General features: G+C 45.2%; 1 protein-coding gene across 4 annotated transcripts; it reads left to right on the forward strand.

The window, feature by feature from the left end:
- Positions 1-1,021: 1,021 nt before the first annotated feature.
- TEF (TEF transcription factor, PAR bZIP family member) lies at positions 1,022-18,471 on the forward strand. Of its 4 annotated transcripts, none has more exons than XM_067559576.1 (5): positions 1,022-1,131; positions 13,163-13,489; positions 14,923-15,143; positions 15,914-16,125; positions 18,062-18,471. In XM_067559576.1, exons 1-5 carry the CDS (start codon positions 1,029-1,031, stop codon positions 18,081-18,083), a joined length of 885 nt encoding a protein of 294 aa, XP_067415677.1. In that variant the 5' UTR covers positions 1,022-1,028; the 3' UTR covers positions 18,084-18,471. The 4 variants fall into 4 exon arrangements, with proteins under 4 accessions (XP_067415677.1, XP_067415678.1, XP_067415675.1 ...); XM_067559574.1 differs by lacking the exon at positions 1,022-1,131 and adding an exon at positions 6,542-7,234; XM_067559577.1 differs by lacking the exon at positions 18,062-18,471 and having other exon boundaries at positions 15,914-16,415.
- The last annotated feature ends 756 nt before the right edge of the window (positions 18,472-19,227 follow it).

Raw genomic sequence — 19,227 nt, forward strand, 5'->3', positions numbered from 1 at the left:
TCTGCTATCAGTGTTGGAGTGTTTCTCAGTGTGTGTGTTTAAATGTGTGTTTTTGGTGGATCTGTGGTCTCAGTGTGTATGTGTATTTACTGTCAGTGTGCATGTCTGATGTCAGTGTGCATGTGGCTCACCATATGTATTTACTGTGTGACTCTGTGCATTTGCTGTCGGTGTGTATGTATACTTTCATTGTGTGTGTGTGTGTGTGACAGTGTGTATTTGCACCTGTTTGTTGTCAGTGTATTTGTGTTCTCAGTGTGTATCATAGTGTGTATTTGCTGTATCTCTTGTGTGTGTTTGCTATCAGTGTATTTGCTTGCTCTTTGTGTGTGAATGTGCTGTGTGTGTTTGCTGTCAGCATGTGAGTGCTCTGAGTGCATGTGAGTCTCTCAGTGAGTTGTGTTTGCATTTGCTCTCACTGTTTGCTCTGTGTGTGTGCTTCCTCTGTGTGTATGTATGACTGTCTCAGTGGCAATCAGTGCCTGTTTCCCATGTATGTTTGTGTTTGCTCTAAGTGTGTGTGACAACCTGCATGCTCTCAGTGTGTGTTTGTTTGTGTTTGCTGCATGTGTTTGTGCTCAGTATGGCTAACTGTGTGTGCGAGAGTGGGTTTACTCTCAGTGTGACTTGTCTCTCAGTGTGTGTGTGTGTTTGCTTTCAGTGTGTGTAACACTAGTCCGAACATTTTTCTAAGCACTGGGTCACTTCCTTTCTTTCCCAAGTTAGGTAACAGGCCCAGTTCTTGGAAGCCTGGCTGCGGCGGCGGGTCCTATCCGCCAATCCCGGCAGGGGGCCCAGCCCAGCCAGGCCAGGAGGCCATTTCCACAAGCGGCCCGCTGGGCGGGGAGCAGGGGCGAGGAGGAGGCGGGCTCCGCTTGGGACAGGCACAGGCTGCTTCTCTCGCTCGCTCTCCTCTGCCCAGCCCATCAAATCCCGCTCGGGGCACGGCCGCCGCCTCTCTCGTGACTCCCATTAGAGCCAGGTCTGTGCTCGCTGCCTGCACCCAACGGGCCTCTCCACGACAAGGCATGTCCAGCTGCGACAACCTCGGCGGCCCGGCTGCCCTGGACTTCCCCGAAGTGCTGAAGTCGCTGCTGGAGTACTCCTTACCCTGGGCCGACACGCGGGCAGGTAGGAGGGGTCCGATCCCTGCCCTGCTCCTGCCCTGCTCCCAGCGGCGCTTAGCTGCCCGGCTGCGCTCCCCCCGGGGCGGCCGCGCCTCTGGGTTGCGAGTGGAGCGGGCGAGCGGGACGCGGGGAGGGGGAGTCCGGAAAGACCGATCGCCAGCCCCGGGAACGGCCGTTTGCGGCTCTGCCCCGCGGCGAGCGAGCCTGGCGGGCTTTGCGCGCACGGAGGGCAGAGCTGGCCCGCAGAGCTCTTGCGCCGAAATAGGCACCATTAATTCCCAGCATCTCAGGCACCGACCGATCCTCTGCCGTGTTTGTCCTGATTCACAAGAGCGGCCGAGCCGCCAGGTGTTGCTGCCCCCCGCCCGCTCCGCGCAGGGCCCCCCCCCGGGGGGCGGGCAGTCACCCCGTGGAGCTGCGCGTTTGTGGGACAAACCTTGTGTCTTATGCTGCAGAGGGTTACCAAGGCAAAGCTGGGCAAGGAGCAAGACGAGTGTCCCACCTGTCTACAGGGCACCTCTTCCTTTCTTTACTTCCCTCTTGCTGTTTTCCTAGCACCAGGCAAATCAGAGATGCAAAAAACCCACTAGGTCTGTGATCAAGCCACCCTTGCTTGATACACCCCAAGGACCGGGGGAATCGCTAAACCCAGGGACCTTTCCATTTGCAGAGGGGATGTGACATGTTCCAGGCTGCTTTTTGGTGGTTTTTACTCTTTCGTGGCTGAGCAGCGCTCTGTGAGTCCACGTGCAAATGCCCTGGCACACCTCAGTCATGTTTGGACATGTGCCTCTTTTCCTCACAGAGACTGATGTTCACTGAACTAAATGTTCAGCCGGAAACGGCTGCCAGGACACGAATATGGTTCTGTGGCAGCAAAGGGCTAACAGGACACAGGAGCGGTGCACCAGAAAAGGCATTCATGAGAGAACCTCTTAGCTAAGAGAGAGGCTAATAGGATATAGGGGGATTGGGGGGCACTGATAGTAAGTGGCTTATGGCATAGAATAAACACAGATGAAGATTTAATAAGACACAAGAGTACCCGTGGCATTAGGAAGACGCATGATGACAAAGGGATTAATGAAGGGGTCCCCGCTGCTCTGAAGGGATTCATTTTGTCAGATCCTTATAGCACAAACCCTCTGTTGCCTATGAATTGGCTCCCTCCCTTGCTGGGACCTTGTAAATAACCAGCTTGTTTATACAATATGGAGCTGGATAGCTAGTCCGGGATGTGTTTCTGAGCTCTCTAGTGCCATGGTGAAAAGCTGACTGGGAGGGGAGGGTGCAATTGTGGCAGAAATAGGAAAGCAGAATGACTAGTAGAAGTGGCCTAGATGTTGCTCTAGGCAAGGTGGGATTAAGCTAGGTTCCTTAGATCCTTGGTATTCAGACTCGGAGGAGTGAGGCAACTGGTTGGAATCCATCCAAGCTAAGAGAACTGGGAAGAATTTGTAGGGCTAGAGAGGAAATTCTATGATTATTGGAGGGAACCATTTAGTCTTACTTGGATGTGACTTTCTTTGGCTGCATGGGGATATGGTGCCATGAAAACTCCCTCCCTTTGCCTGGGGACCTCCCCACCTGTTACCTAAATCTCCTTTAGTTCTTAGTTCCTTATTACATACACCTCTCTGCCACAGCCAGCCTTCCCAACCCTTTTTCAAGGATAAGGTATGTCATTACATCCACCCTTCCCCATCAGAGCTGAGGTCCTCCTTTTATACAAACTGTGCTGTCCTGCAGACCTCCTAGTGGTGCTGATTGCACACCCCTACCTCACGCTAGGCTCCTTATTATGCATCCTCCCACCACATCAGAGCTGTGCTTCCCCTTCACCACCTTTGGAGCTGAATTCCCCATCACAAACTTCCCAGTGTAAAAGCCAAGTCCACTGGATTCCCATCTCACATGCCCCAATTCTTAGTACCAGAGGTAAAGAGAAACTGACAACTTCATTTGCAAAATCCAAATCAGGACGGTGCAGCTGAGGTTGCAGTGTCCAGTGATCTACTGCATCCATCCATTTTATTCTACTGGTGACTTGACTGAGTATCTAATCACAGGAAAAGACCAAGGAAACATTCCCAAACCAGCCTCTCACATCATTGTCTGAGGCAGAGCCAGACATTTGACACCTATCCAGAATGCAGTGTGAAGGATCCCACAAGAAGCTCCCTGCAAACTCCTATCTCTATGCAAAGGCCTATGGAAATGGTCATCTTTGTGTAAATTAAGCACTCTCTGTGCAAAGCCACATGCCTATGACTCTGTATAAAGCTAATCCTAATGTTCATCATTTTCTAAGCTCATCTGGGAGTGAGCCAGGGAACAGGGTCAGCCGAGGCACAAGCACTGCAAGTGACTGCTTGGGGGCCTGCACTTTTGGGGACCTTGGAATATTTACATTTGGTGAAGAGGCTTGATCATCCTAGCTGGCAGGACTGGAAGAGCATGGAAATTCTCCACCAGACCAGATTCCACTTTTGGGACCTAGAGGTGAGGAAGATACTTTTGGTCCAATTCACAGCCTCAGTACTGAAGTGTAGATTCCTCACAGATCATAAAACCAGCCTTGCCAGGGGAACTGCAACCTTGAACAAAATGGTGGGAAGCAGATATGAGGACTATAACCCCATGACAAGCACTCAGGGACCTTCCTCTAAGTCTTTTCCTCATTTCCCAAGAGATTCCTGCTCCTTTCAGTCTCCCCAGGCTGAGTTCTCTTCTTAGCTGGAGGAAGTTAGCACATGGTGGAAACTTCACTGACAGTCCAGTTGCCCCCCACACAGCATTGTGGTCTGCATATGGAAGATTTATCTTGAGTAGTCTGGTGCATGCATTTCATTGCCCCTTGCTGAATAGACCATATTAAATCTGTATCTGTGTATTTCTTTCTTCTACTGGCTGAGCTAGGGGAGATTGGATGTGTGCAAGTGTTCAGTAATTACTTACCATTTGGAATCTGTAGAGGGCATATATCAGTTCATTATCTATATATAGTATCAGTTCTATTCTTTTTAATTTTTTTCAACTTGCCCATCATGGTATCCCAGTATCTTCAAGTGATGCACTGAGTAACATGACTAATGACTGTCATGTGTTCTCTCTTCTCCATTTCTCTTCTTGGGGAGTGGGTGGGAACTGTTTGTGTTTTGATGTACTATGAGTTTTTATTAGTGAAGGTCAGATCAAAGAAAGTGTGCCTTGCAACTGGGATGAAAAGTGATGAAGTCTGAAGTAGTTCTTAGATTCTGTGGAAGTGAGTTCTGTGGTCCTGGGCTGACCCATGAAAATGAATAAATGAGCTTCACCTTTGTGGTAGATAATTGCACTGGTGCCAGAGGAGTGCAATTCTCCAGCTGAATTGTGAAAGTGGCTGCTTTAGATATGGGATGGACTGCCTTGGACATGTGCCACACTATCCTCCAGTGATTGGAACATATTGGTTATTCATACATCACTGTAGGGGTGTGTGGCGCTTTTACAGACAAGTAAAAAACAGTGTTGTGGTTCAGAGAATCATACGTTTGAAGTGTATATCACTCTTGTCTATTAGTTTATTAACTCTGCTAATTGAGCTACTGAAGATGTTCCTTTAATACCTGGCTGGGTAGAGATCTATGGGTTTTTTTTGTTGTTCTTTTTAAAATGGAAGATTGCAGAATGTAGTCCCTTCACTTATGCATTTAGGTGGCAAATGTTGTGTATGTATGTGAGTGAAACATGAAACATTCAGAACGTTAGCAGGAACAGAGGTGCTGAATTGCTAAAGAGAAGATAGAATAATAAAAACAAGAGAACTCTTAGATCACCCCAATCACACCTGCCATAGCAGATTGTAACTCTGAATATTTCTCAACAACTTCACCAGTATAGTTGTATTGGGTCTAGTTTTTTTTGAAGGCTGGAAATAATTTCAAACCTCCTCCTTTCTCCTAGGGGTTTAACATAACAATAGGACATGTAGCTGCTATTGTCATAATGCAGGACAGGGAGAAATCAAATCCATGTCATGTGGGGTAGGTGATCTCTGGAGCCAAATAAGGGCATTGAGGAACATATAATTATGGTTTTCATGTATCCTCCTAAATGCTATGCTCGCTGACCTGGGCAATAACACTAGTATCCCATCTGGAGGTTGTGTTAGTTTTTGGTCTCCCCAGATGCAAAAGAACTCCGCATCCAGCGGGTCCTATTGTGATTCTGGCAGCCAGACTTCAAGAGCTCAGCTTCCAGCATGCTGAGCTCTCTTGAAACTCTGACCCTGATTGCAGGTGTTTGTGTTCTTTTGAAAATGTATCCCAAGAAATAGAGCAGGTGCTGGTCAGGCACAAATGTTAGATGACTTTTGCACGAGGAGAATGATCATACACATCACTTCTTCAGATCCATGAGGGAGAAAGAGGACTGAGTATGATTTCACATTTATTCACTGTGATGACATGATCTTTTTGGCAACAGACGGATATCTTCTATGTTTGTACTGAGCCTACAACAATAGGGCTGGGTTCTCGGTTGGCCTCTCAGCACTAACATAATAAAGATAAGAAAACAGAAACACAAAATTATACCACTGCAGGAGAGAAGCAGACATGGGGAAGGCAAAAGGAAAGAGACTAGGCTGGGGTTCTTAAACAATCTCACAATATGGACACCTCCTCTTTGATTCCCAGTTGTGCAAGAACAGCTCTTTTTTACATTTCTGACCACATAGCATCAACGTGGCAACCACAGCAATTGCCTCAAGAGGGTATTCATATTAAAGAAATTAATGCATTTCCAGCTTCTTTTACTGACATCTAGCAGCTGAACCCAAGGAGAGCCAGTATAGTGTGATCAGCCTGCTCCCTGGGGACCACAGATTGATCCACGGACAAGAAGAGCCTGAGATTCTCTGATCCCAAGAGGCCTTGTCTATACTGGTAAGGTGACCCACTAACAGCCAGCTGGGGCCAGCGCTGAATGGAGCTGAAGTAGCGCGACCCCTAGTGTGGCCAGAGGCTGTTTGACTGAAACCAGAGTAAACACAGGTGCAGGTCGCAGCCTGGAGCAGCTTATAATGTCCACACCGCCCAGCGGGGACACGAGTCAGGCAAATCCTCCGCGTGGCCGTGCGCTGGCAGCCGGACCTGGGATCTCTCCCAAATCCAGCCACCAACCTCCTCTGCGTTTGGGGCAAGACAGGCGCTGGCCCCTAGCCCGGGAGCGGAGCCGCTGCAGCTCCACCCCTGCCAGCCCCGCCCCGCTGCACTGAGAGGACGAGCTGATGAGGTCGGGTCAGATGAGGTGAAGCTGCCTCGTAGGGGAGGGAAACCGAGGGCGGGGCACCCGCTGCGCGCGACGAGGGGGGGACTAGAGCGCCCCGCGCAGCCCCGCCCCCTCTCCTTCCTAAGCGGAGCAGGCAGGGCGGCTAATAGCTCGCGACTCCCTTCCCGACCACAGCTGCAGAACCAGGGGCTTGCCAGCCCCGACCCCATTGGCTACTCCCTTCCAGTGATTGACAAGCTCGCGCGCTCCCCTGCGCTCGGCGCGGCAATAGGGCGCGGGCACGCATCCGCTCTCATCCCCCCTCTCCGCGCTCTTTGGAAGAAACAGCGGCTGCGGTGACTCGAATGCTTTGGGGCGCGGAATGGGCGGGACTAATATGCTAATGAGTCACACCCCTTCCTTGCATTGCATGGCCCGCGCCGACTAAATGTGTCCGCCTGTGGCCAATGGGACCGCGCCCCTCGAGGCGACACAGCCAATCGCAGAGGGCGGCTGGGGGAGGAGGGAGACCAAGGGAGGCTCCCGCTCATGAATAAATAAACGAGGGGCGTGGTGGCTCGCGCGCGGGCTCGAGTGTCAGCTGCTTGCGCCTGCGCCGTCTTTCCGGGAGCTGTCGCAGCTCTATAGCCTGCCGCTGCGGGGGTCTCTCGGCTCGGCCGTTGCCGCCGCTCGTCTGACGGCGGGGAGCATGCCCGGCCGCGCCGCGCGCCAGGAGGCAGCAGCGGGGAGCGCGGGGGCGGTTGCCTCCGCGCAGCCGGAGCGGGGCCTGGCGGGGGCCTTCCCACTGGTGCTGAAGAAGCTGATGGAGAATCCGCCGCGGGACGCGCGCCTCGGTGAGGGCGGGAGCGCGCGGGGCGGGGCGGGGCGAGTGAGCTTCCCCCCTCCGGTGGCCGGACTGAGTCGGGGGGGAGAGGGCTGGGCTGGACTGGGCCTGCCGCCTCCTCCACCACCACCACTTGCGAGTGCCTGGTCGGTGCTGCTCCTCCTAGCGCCGGCTCCAGGGGCCAGGGCCCGGCGGCGTTTAGGGCCCGGCCTGGGCTTGGGCTGGTGTCAGGGCGAGGTGGGGACTCAAAGCCAGGGGCCTGGGCGGGAGCGGCTGGACTTAGTGGGGGGGTGTTTGATACCGTCCGAGATCTTCCCCTTCTTTGGACACACGGACATGGTCTTGATGCCCAGTTGTCTGAGCGCCCGGGCACTGAATCTGGCTGGAGCCTCCTGGCTTTTTGCAAATGCAAAATAAAATGAAAAATGACATAAATAAAAAACTCTCCCTCTCTTCCTCCTCCTGTTCTCGCAGCAGCGGGACCCTGGCATGCTCCTGGCATGGGCACCGGTACCTGCAGTAGAACTGCTTGCTTAAATTTGGCCCACCTGCCCGTTTGCTGTGATGATAGAGGGGCAGCTGGGCTAAACCTGAGCAGTGCTGCTTTCTCGTGTGCCAGGTCACAATGACCAGAGTGCGGAGCCAGGCCCAGCCCTAGCCCTGCCGGACAGGAGCTTCCACTCTTGGATGAGTGCAGGGGGGAGCTCACTGCAAAATCCACCCTCAGCCTCCAAACCCCAGGTGGGGAAGGACCCAGCATTCCTCCCAGGGCTGCCTTCTCTGTCCTTTCCTCTTTGTGCAAGTTGATTTAAAATCGGGAAGATATTGCTGAAAAGGGACAGCACTGTTACACAGAGTAACCTCGTTTTTGCCTTGAGCTTTCAGAAGGCATATTCCACCTTGATTCTGTTCCTGCTAAGGAAGTATCTGTAGTTTGAAGTAATGTCTGCTAGAGTAATCAGGATAGGGTTTTCAAAGGATTGGTAGGCAGGATCTTCCAAAATCACAGCGGGGCTAAAAGGCTATCATTGTCTGTTTAGTAGGGTTAACTGTATTTGTTCCATCCGTTTTGGAACAGTCCAGTGTTTTCAGGTTTGTGCATTGTGCTTTTTACCAGTCTGGCCTATGTGAACACTGAAGAACCTACCTCTTATCCAACAGGATTTATATCTCTCTGGAGTATGTCAGTCTGGTGTATGGGTTTTTTGATTCAGGATCAGAATGATGCTGCTGTCTATTTCCACATTACAGCATGAGGAAATCTAGTTTACAATTGCTGAGAGTTCTTGCAAGTATACTTTTACACTTTGATCACACTTGCTGCATGAATTTGTACTGCTCTATACACTTCCCACCCAGTAATCTGTAGTGTGGACTCCAAACCTCAAAGGAACATCCCATCAAGCAATAATTGTCTGGGGTGCTGGCTTCCACAGAGCCATCTTCACTGTATTGCCTAAAGTGAGAGGAGCTGTCATCCAGGTACTCTTGTATGGCAGCGAGCTCCTCACAAAAACTGAAAAGATCTCTTTGCTCTACTGCCATTGCTCCTCATCTTGAGCGTTCACTGTTACGTTTTCACCAGTGTGTGGATGTATGTCTGCCCCCAAAATGTTACTCAGAAATAGACACCTGAACTGGGCATAAGTGAGGTATGGGTGTCATGAACAAAGCAGTGTCGTCATTTAAAGGCATCTTCCAATTCTTATGGGCCTCATTCTTTGCTGAGATTCTGCTCAGTTTATCTACGAGCTTCTACATCCAGTTGACTACACTTTGAGGAATTCAGTCAGAAATATGCTTTGCTTAGTATAGAGACAATTGTGCTTCTCCTGTGTGTGATCTATGATATAGTTTATACAGAAAATTGCATCAGTCTCTGGAGAAAATTCTAAGATGTTCTCCTACAATCACCCCTTCTGGGGAGCTTTCAAATAGGTACCCTGACCTATGACTAACTGGTCCAACAATAGCTGGACGGAGAACTATCTGGGAACACTGAATTGATTCAGGACACAAATGCTTTTATAAATGCTTAGCTGAACTATTACAGTTAGCATACAGTGTAGATGGACTTTGTTTTATTTCCAAATCGAATATGAAAATCCCATTTTTTTTCTTCCTTGCTTGTACCTAATCTTTCCCTCTTTGCACTTCTCTCCCAACTTCAGGATAAATTCTCTTGCTACGTTCGAAGCAGGGTGGATTGATTTAAATCAAGGCGATTTAAATCATCAAGAGAAAATCATTGATTTGTATCAAGTTTCCCACTGATATGTTTTCACATATTTCTCAAACAATGGTGCAAATCTGATCACTAAAATGTGTTAATTTACAACTCAGTACAGCATTTTACAACATCTAGGAGGGTATACTTTGTGTAATTTTTTAGTTAACTTGATTTTTATTAATTTAGGGAATAGTACATAATGCTCATTACCTGTGTCAAACTGCAGATGTAGCAGCAGTACTTCAGGAATGGTAAGAACTAAATCACACACACAAACACGTCACTTATATTTTATGTAACGTGAAACATTTATTAAACTAAATCTTAAATATTTGCAATTGCAGCAGTCTCCTGAGTTGCTGGCTGATGGCTGTCCTTAAACTTTTTTTTTTTAATTTTCAAATTTTATTAACTCTAACAGACAAGTCATCCCAACACTAAACAGATGCTGTCCTTAAAACTTCTACAACTAGCTCTCATCTTCCCCACTCACACTGTCATTTTTATTAATAGACTGAAACAGAAATACGAGTTTTCCTGCTTTTTCAACTCCCAGTTGATTTCTTAGCTTTGAGTGAATAATACCAAACGATGAAAATATTCTCTCTCCCTGCATAGGAAGCTACTGTGAAAAGTTGGCTTAGCAACTGAAGGAACTCTGTTTCCAGGTGCCTAGCTAATGATTTTCACCAATTCAGGGGAGTGACTTTGTTCAAAACATCATCAGTAAACATGTACTGTTTAAATGGTTCCGCTCCAGCTCTGAAATTTTATGACTGGCATAACTGAGGAGTGATTTTGAGATGCCCATGCCATGGCAACAGCATCTTCAGAAGTTGGGCATCTGCCTTTATATCTGAGGTTGAGAATGTTCACAAGCAAATGAGGTGGAGTTAGTGCTTGATCCATTTGCTTCTTTGTTGCCTGCAGTTTAACTTTCTGATGAGTTATTTCTTTCTTCAGTGTCTCTTGAAGTGCCTTCCAAATTTCGACAGCATCAACAATGCAGCAACAATTTCTCTTAAGTTTAAGCCTATGGATATACTCGGTATACTGACGCCTATATCTTCTACATTCCTCTTTAATCCAATGTTAGATACTTTGCATGAGATACTTCCATCTATTTTATCAAAGTTTTCTTCACAAAGCTTTATGAGAATAGACTAGTTCTTAATAAATAGTTCAAAACAATTAACCACAGAATTCCATCAAACATCTTGAGGGAGAATTAGTTTGGATCCTCCTCCTCTCTTCAGTGAAGCTGAAGCAAAATGGTTGTTATGGAAGTACTTTGTGACTTCACCAACATTTTCTTTTATTCCTGGAGAAGACTTACTTAAGTCTTTGGCTAAAAGATACATTCAGTGGGCACTGTAGCCATATGTTGTTAAAAAGCATCCTTCCGTTTCTTCTTCTAAATATCTTATCTTTGCCATGTTTGCAGCGTTGTCTGTGACAGAACTATGCACGTGACAATTGAATTTTTGTTCACAGTTTATTACAATTTTCACTACCACTTCTTTTAAATATTTCATTGTATGGGCATTTCCCGATGTATCTATTGTTCTGAAAGATATGCAACCCCATTTTCTGTTGTCACACAGGCACATATTCCTGGATCACTGTGAACATTGCTCCACCTATCAAGGCTTAAACTGGCAAATTTCTCCTCAGTATTTCTTGCATGCTGTTCAAGTTCCTTCTCATAGGCTGTACCTAGCAACCTTCCATCAATGTCTGCTCTACCAGGTGGAGTGTAGCCTGGTCGTAAGGACTCAACCATGTCAATGAAGTGTTTATTGTTAACAATGCGAAAAGGAGAATTTGTGGCATAAATGAACCAAGCAATCTTTTCATCTCTGGTGTGTTGTTGGTATTCACTGGTCCTTACTACAAACCCATCCATGGCGGGGGTTTTACTGGATGATTGAAATCTTTTGCTTGCTGCTGTGATATTTTGTCTGAAATACGTTTAGTTGCAGGACTGCTGCTAAAAGTACCAATGGATGACTCTGAAGTTGTTGCAGATAGACAGTCAGTCAAAGTCTCTTATGCTTAAATGGAATCCTGAAACAAAATTCAAAAATTATTTTGAATATTCATCATTCTCAATTCTTCTCACTCTATTATTGTTAATCATTTACATTTTTTCAGCAAAGATGCAGATCCGATTCCAAACTACCAAAAAAGCTAAGACTAACTGCACTTAGAGTGCACTTAATTTTGTAAGCCCCATAGAATTCATTGGCACTTCTGCTTTTTGAGAAAACAAGTGTAGGATGGGGTTCCCTTGGGAAAGCTGAGTTATGCTGAAGTAAAATAGGGAATAGATTTATGGCATCACCATTATGGTCTGTGGCCATGATGTTCCAAAATAAGGGGCATGTATTATGTAATATAAAATAAGAAAATGGCGCCCAGTGCAGCTTTCTGTACTGTATACTTGGGTGATATATTCTAAACCTAGTTAACTAATTAAACAAGCCATAAGTATTAGCTAAGCTAAACTTTTTTTTCTTGCAATATCCAACATAGCAAACAGCTTGGGAATTTACTTGTTAAATCACACTTATGTTAAAAGGCATAGAGAGAGTCTTGAAGAATGATGTATTGCAAAGTGAATTATTTAAGCTACTAACCAGCTGATCCACATTGTTCTTCAGACATATCCACATCTTCATTCAAATCATTTTCTCCCAATAAGCAGTTTTCATTATGATGATTCATTCTTGCAGATGGGCTCTGCATCTCCTTCTTGCACTGCTTACACTTGACACATTTTCCTTTTTTACCCAGGGAAGGAATTTCTTCAAAATATTCCCAGATAGGGTGCCTCTTACACCCAGAAGCCATGATAGTTTTTCTGTGGCAAAGGTGTGGGGGGAATATAGGAAGGAAGCTGTGTGTGTACTAAATAATGTCTTCCCTTTTTTTTCCCAGTCAACTCCATTGTTCCTTTCTACTCTGCCTCTGTCCTTTGAGTCTTTAAGACAGTGTCTTAACTAACACCTCTGCCTTGCTTTGCCCAGCTCCAACACCACATAAGCACAGAACAAACAGTCCTATCCAGCCTGTGTCTGTCTTTGCACATGTGACTTTAGTCGGCTGAGAAACAGAAACTGAAAGCCCAGAACTTTCAAGAAGCAAGAGCTGGTAGTTTGGCTCTAGTCTGTCCAGCCTTTAATTCATTTTTATGAGACTGTAAATGTAGGTTTAGCATGTTTGTGATGAGATTTAATTGTAACTGTTTAAAAAATAACAATTGAGAAACTTAGTATTTTATTGATTTTAAAAAAATCCAAAAAATCCAATTTAAATTTTAAAAATCTGATTTTTAATTTTTTTTTTAAAAGCATTGATTTTTATCCACCCTGCTTCAAAGTCTTCATAGCTTACATTGTAACCCTACCCTTCCACATCCACTTCATCTGTCTTCCAGGGAAAGCTGGGAGAAACAAAATATCTACTGTAAGTGTACCTGTAAATCTCTGTGGCCTAGCCACTAGATGGAGATTGACACACTATTAAGTGTAGGTTATACATGGAGGTTGATCTGAGTAAACTGAGGTAGAACATATCAAAGAGTTGTAACCTGTTGAATTTCCTTGCTGTGATGGAATCTGCATCAGACTTCCTGTTACTTAAATGTAGTCTGTAATCTTCTAATCCACATTTTGCACAGTGACCTTTATGTTTGTGTCTTTTTAGATAAAGAAAAGGAGAAGGAAAAACTTGAGGAGGATGAAGCAGCAGCTGCCAGCACTATGGCAGTCTCTGCCTCCCTCATGCCTCCTATCTGGGACAAAACCATCCCATATGATGGGGAATCTTTCCACCTGGAGTACATGGATCTGGATGAGTTCCTTCTGGAGAATGGAATCCCTTCCAGCCCTGCTCACCTGGGTTTGAATCAGAACCCACTCCTGCCTGTGGCTGAGCTGGAAGGAAAAGAGTCTGCCAGTGCATCTGCTGCCTCTCCTCCCTCATCATCTTCCACTGTAGTTTTCCAACCATCTGAAGCTGCCTCCAGCACAGGTAGGTGAAATACTTTGAAGCCATGTGGATGGTTTATATTGTTGTGATGTGTAAAGAGGCCTCCGTAACCTGGAGAGGAACACTAGTAACAAGCTGGGATTAGCTGCAGAAGCTTAAACAGCATAAATGTGTTTAGCCTACAGCATTTCATCCATCTGTAAATTCCTGCTAATCTTTATGAAGATGTTTTTCCTATTCCCAAAATAACTTGGTGCCACTGCTGCTTTGCCACTTCATATTCAATATATCTGGTTGCATATCTTGTGGATGTTGATGCTGGAGTTGGGTGAAGAAGGCAAGCTAAAATAAGAGCCAGTCCAAACTTTTCCCCACAACTGAAGCTGAACTTTTTTTGAGGTTTTAATGTCTTTTTTTTTTTTTTAATTTTTCACATTGTTTCTGTGTTGTTTTGTTTCTATTTGGAATTGGAAAATCTGAAATACCAACAAAATTAACCTTTTTCATTGGTGCTTCTAACCTAGCAAGAACCTAAAGTGCAGGAATTCTTGTGAAAGAACCTGTTATCAAGTCTGCAGAACTTATAGTAGGTTCAGATAAGGCTTTGAACACCTTGGTGATTGTCTATGGAGGTAAACTGTTAGTAGTTAGTGCATATCCAGTATGCTTTATGAAAATATTGCAGTAAAGTCAGGGAACAGGGTCAGTCTGTTCAGGTGTACACTGATGGAAAAAGAGATTAATTTATTTGGGTTGCACTAAAATGTGCAGTTCATCTGTATGAAAGGTGCAATGTAAACATAAGGTTACTGTAACAGGATTTTTATCTCAGATATCTTTAAAGGTCATGCTACCAACCTGTTTCCGACACAGTACACATCTATCTCTTCAACACCAGGCCCCCTCTTGTTACACTTCCATTTACATATAACAAATAAGGAAGAACATGGTGGGTGGGTTTTTGTCAAACCTCTATTTTTCATGCTCTCTTTCGAAAACGTAATTTTGTCTGATCTTCAGTGGACTGAGTGAGAGAAATCTCCAAGCTGGCTCATGTTTCTATGGGAATTTCTGAGCCATAAAATGGCAGGGAGCTAGAGCTCTGAATTTCTGATTTCCTCTGTTGAAGCAAATATTTCTTATATGTAGTGAAGTGGACAAGACCACACAATTTTTGCTGAAGGAGAAACTTTGATATTTTTGTGCCATTTTTATCTTCCTGTATCTGTCATTCTGGGCATGCATATCTAGGGCTTGTATTTTTTCCAAGGACATTATCCAACATCTCTTTGTAATGTTAACTCTTGCAGGGAATGAACTGTTTAATACAGTGCTGATCACACTAATAAATAGTAGTGATAAATGTTGCCTACACTAGGACAGTGAACAGAGATGCACATATATGGGTACCTGGATTAATTTTCTTCATCACGCTGATCTGATCTCATATTGTGATGTCTCCTATCTTTTGCTAGAGTCCTCCCCAGAGAGTGAGAGAGAGACTCCAAGTCCCGTTGATCCAGAGTGCATTGAGATTGATGTGAACTTTAATCCCGACCCTGCTGACTTAGTGCTGTCCAGTGTGCCTGGCGGTGAGCTCTTCAATCCTCGTAAGCACAAGTTTGCTGAAGAGGACCTGAAACCACAGCCCATGATTAAGAAGGCCAAGAAGGTTTTCGTCCCTGATGAGCAAAAGGTAGCAAACTTCTTATCAGACTGATAAGGCTTTACTCGGTGGGTGGTTGGGTGGCTGGTTCTTTTTTGGTATATTGAAGTACATTTGGGGCAAGGCTAGTGTGCCATACCTACAGGTTTGAGTGGAGAAGGTTGTTCAGAAGAGGGTTGGCAGACTAAGGCCTTCAAGTTGAGTAGGAATCACTGCTTTGTTAACTTGGAATAGAGAGTGAATTGTTGGACGGGAATGTCTTGTGGTAGTAGAAACGGAAAAGGATGGAAAAACTAAGTTGTCTCCTAGCTCATTCGTCCTTTGCCCTTCCTCATTAATGCAAGTTTTCAGTGTATGCAGGCTTCATGGTCATGTATTTATTTGCCAATGTTTTTTTTCTAGTCCAGTTCTAAATGACCCAAACAATTAAACATTTATCACTTTCACTGGGAGACTGTTGCACAAGCTGTTAAGAAATTGTTCTTGATGTCCAGTTGAAATATTCCCTTTGTTTAATTTCATCTCAGTTTTAGTTGTGTCCTAAACAGGCCTCTTGTGAAGAGACAATCTTCCACTACTGTGTTGCATAAACTTCAGTTAGTGTCTAAGCCTAGCCAACTCAAGAAGTTTCTGTGTGAGCTACAGGAGGAAGCCAGATAGCAAGTAGGGTGACTTTTATGGCTAGGATGGCTCTTGTGGTAGGGTAAGAAGGTAGCTGTTTGACACTGGATATGAAATACTGAGCTGTCAGATTGGCATCTTTTTCTTTTCTTTTTTTTTCTTTCTTTCTTTTCTTGTAGGATGAAAAATATTGGACAAGGCGAAAGAAGAACAATGTGGCAGCGAAGCGCTCCCGTGATGCTCGGCGACTGAAAGAGAACCAGATCACAATCCGAGCAGCCTTCTTGGAGAAAGAAAACACCGCCCTCAGGACGGAGGTGGCAGAGCTACGGAAGGAAGTGGGGAAATGCAAGAATATTGTCTCTAAATATGAGACCAGATACGGACCCTTGTAAGCACACCCTCTTTTCTTGCTAGGGCTCCTTGTTTAGCTCTTGGACTTCTCTGCCTTCTGTAGAGACTCCCAGAAATAACACATGTGGAGGCTTTGTCCTTGTGCATCTATAACAAAGATCCACTTCTGATGGCACAACTTGGTCAGTCCTTTCCTGACCATTGTGTTGCCAGAATCTAAGTTGTGTCCATCTTTACAGCTTTGTTTTAACACAGATAGAGCAGTTGGTGGTATTAATCCAAGAGAATGGATTCATCCATCCAGGGGAATAAAAGTGAATCTGTCTAGATTGTTGGATAAGGCTTTTGCTTTCTGTTTTAATCTCCATTTTAAATGAAAAGATTGCTGTCTGAAGTGCAAAAGCCTCCTTTCTCTCTCTCTTTCTCTCTCTCTTTCTCTCTTTCTTTTTAAAACTTAGTTTTATAATCTGGGATATAAATGGGTGCTGCTGGGCAGCATCATGAAATCAGTTCCTCCCCACTTCCCCAGCTCCTAGATACTGGAATGTAGCTGAGCAGCACCTGTTGTGCAGGGCTTATGACAATTCTGCTCCTGTTCAGGAGGAACAAGGAAACCTCTTAGGCTTGGAAGCTCTCTGTCTTCTGCAGAGGTGAAAACAACATTCAGATGAAACATGCATTTGTGTAAACCAGAATGCAGTGAACACATGGTATAAGTACTGTTTAGAAACATTTTTCTTTGACTAGCTCACAAACATAGGATGAGGTGCAGGGTAAAGAGCCCCATACTTCTCCTGTACTAATGTGAGGTAACACTTCTTGAGTTTCTAGCAGTGGGTTTTAGGGAGTGCATCACTCTCTCCCTCCTTTCTTCTACTACGGTTAGGGGAATTCTCTTGATCTGCTGATTATGCAGCACGTGACTCTCCATTCAGAAGTGGATGAGAAGGGCAACACCCAAATTTGAATCATTCACTTTGGCTTCATAAGATCAAACCATAGGTCCATCTGGTTTGGGAATCACCAGCACTTTGTGTTTCAGGGGAAAAAAACAAACCCAAACCACCACTCTAATGCATCTTCACAGTTGTAAAAGAGTTGGTGAGGGATTCCTTCTGCACCCCTCTAAGTGATTGAGCAAGCTAGAGAGCAGCATACACCCACTCTTAAACATGAAGAATTTATCTCACAATCTCTTTGGGTCGCAGCATATGTAATCTCTCCATGCCAGCTGTTTTTTTTTGTTTTTGTTTTTGTTTTTTTTTCCCCTTCAAGCACCTGACTTGCCCTCTTTGAAAATGGATTACTTCCCAGCACTGCACCTACAGTAAATGGTGCTAAAAGAAAAATTCGTTCTTGTGTAATGTTGGAGGCCTCCTCCACGTGCAAGAATGGAGAGCTTTAGTAAGATGTACAAAAGTAGACTGTCACATATGTATTTTACCCCAGACTCACAGCATTGAGTATGTTAGAACTGTTGGAATTAGATGTCTGGGGATGGTGTTTGTATTGGGGAGCAAGAGGCATGGGGGAGACAAAAGGTTTTAGGATAGATTTGGGTGAAGGAATTAGAAACTAATGAGCATATAGAAGTTTGGGGGGTTCTTTTCTGTAATGGAGATTTGACTAGGTCAGCTTCATGAGCTTAATGTGAGAATAAAACAGCTTGTCTAAATTATATGTTCGCTCCATAATGGAGTAGGGCAGGCAGCTAATTCAGCATGATTAAAGTAAATCTATACAAGGGCTATTTTGCCCCTGCATTACCACTTGCTAGTCTGGACTGAACTGGCTTTTTATGGAGCAACAACAGTCTGATTCCTCCTGAGCATCAATGAGGGGGGAGAACTTTGTAGTGGGAAAACAGAATCCCACACCACTAGGGTTTTTCTTTCCCAGAGTGGTGTGTGATGGCGATAGATGGAGTATATTGTATATGAATTGTCACATTTACTGCTTTGCTTTATTTAAAGTGACTTATCTGATTCCGAGTGATGCAACTTTAAAGACTTCTAAAAACAAAGAAACTAAAAAGCACACTTGAAACCATCTGTCTTCAGAGAGAACAGTGAGATGTGTGAGGTATCCAACACAAACAACTGATGGTGACCCTGCCTGCCTGCCTGCAAGTACCCCATCTGAACTGCACGGGGGCTGGGCATGATGAAAAGTGCAAGGTCATCTTAATGCTGTATATGGCTTTCTTATCTCTCTTTTGTACTAATGTTGTTGTTCTCTCTGTAATCACACTGCAGTAATGTTACTTACTCACATTTGTCAATGGCACTCCCAGCTCGTCTTTCAGTCCAATCTGTTGATGACTTGTGTGAATGGTGACTCTGTTTTGATACTTGAATGAGATGGGAGAAAGGGGGGATTCTAACTTAAAATGGCTTATTTTACTCATTGGGGAGACAGCAGAATAGGTTTTAACTATTGCTGCAGTTGGATCCAGCTGGCAAAGTGTAGCATCTTGTGAGGTACTGGGTGTGCTGAACAAGAGGCATCCATGGAAAGTAGGAGCGCAAGAAAATACAACAGATTTGTTGAACTAAACTAAAAAGCACCACAGACTGTGCTGTACAAACAGTAACAAAATAAATCCTGTCCAATACTCCAGGTGATTGACAAACAGCTCCTTATCTACGTCCTCCCCTGATATGTACACTGTGGGGAGCCCACCCTCTTCCCCTTTCACTTTTTAAGGGTCTCTTTGTATCTCACTAGAACAAGTTACATCAATTTTCCTGGCTGCCACACCAAAATAGGGGAGAGGTGTAGACCTCTGAGCAGCTGAGCCCTGTATCTTGCAGCAGGCCCAGACCACTCAAATTTGCATTGAAGCCCGAGAGGAACAATGGCTAGCAACTACTATGCTATGCATCTTTCTCTTTTTCCTACTCCACCCTGTAATTCCCCAAGCACCTGAGAGTATGGTGTACATCTGTCTCATGAACCCAAAACGTCTAGCAATCCTATTGTCATAATGGAGCAGCTTTAAAAATGAAGACCCTGGGCATGTATAGAGGTAGATGAGGTGTTTACAGAGCATTCCAGGGATTGTGGAAAAGGGAGGATGTTCATGGAAGGAAGTTCCTTTATAAGGGTGCCATCAATACAATGAAAGAATCAACTTGAA

This window comes from Emydura macquarii, unplaced genomic scaffold (genome assembly GCF_026122565.2).
Source record: "Emydura macquarii macquarii isolate MOO-44397 ecotype Brisbane River unplaced genomic scaffold, CSIRO-AGI_Emac_v2 contig_2205, whole genome shotgun sequence".
Lineage (NCBI taxonomy): Eukaryota > Metazoa > Chordata > Testudines > Chelidae > Emydura > Emydura macquarii.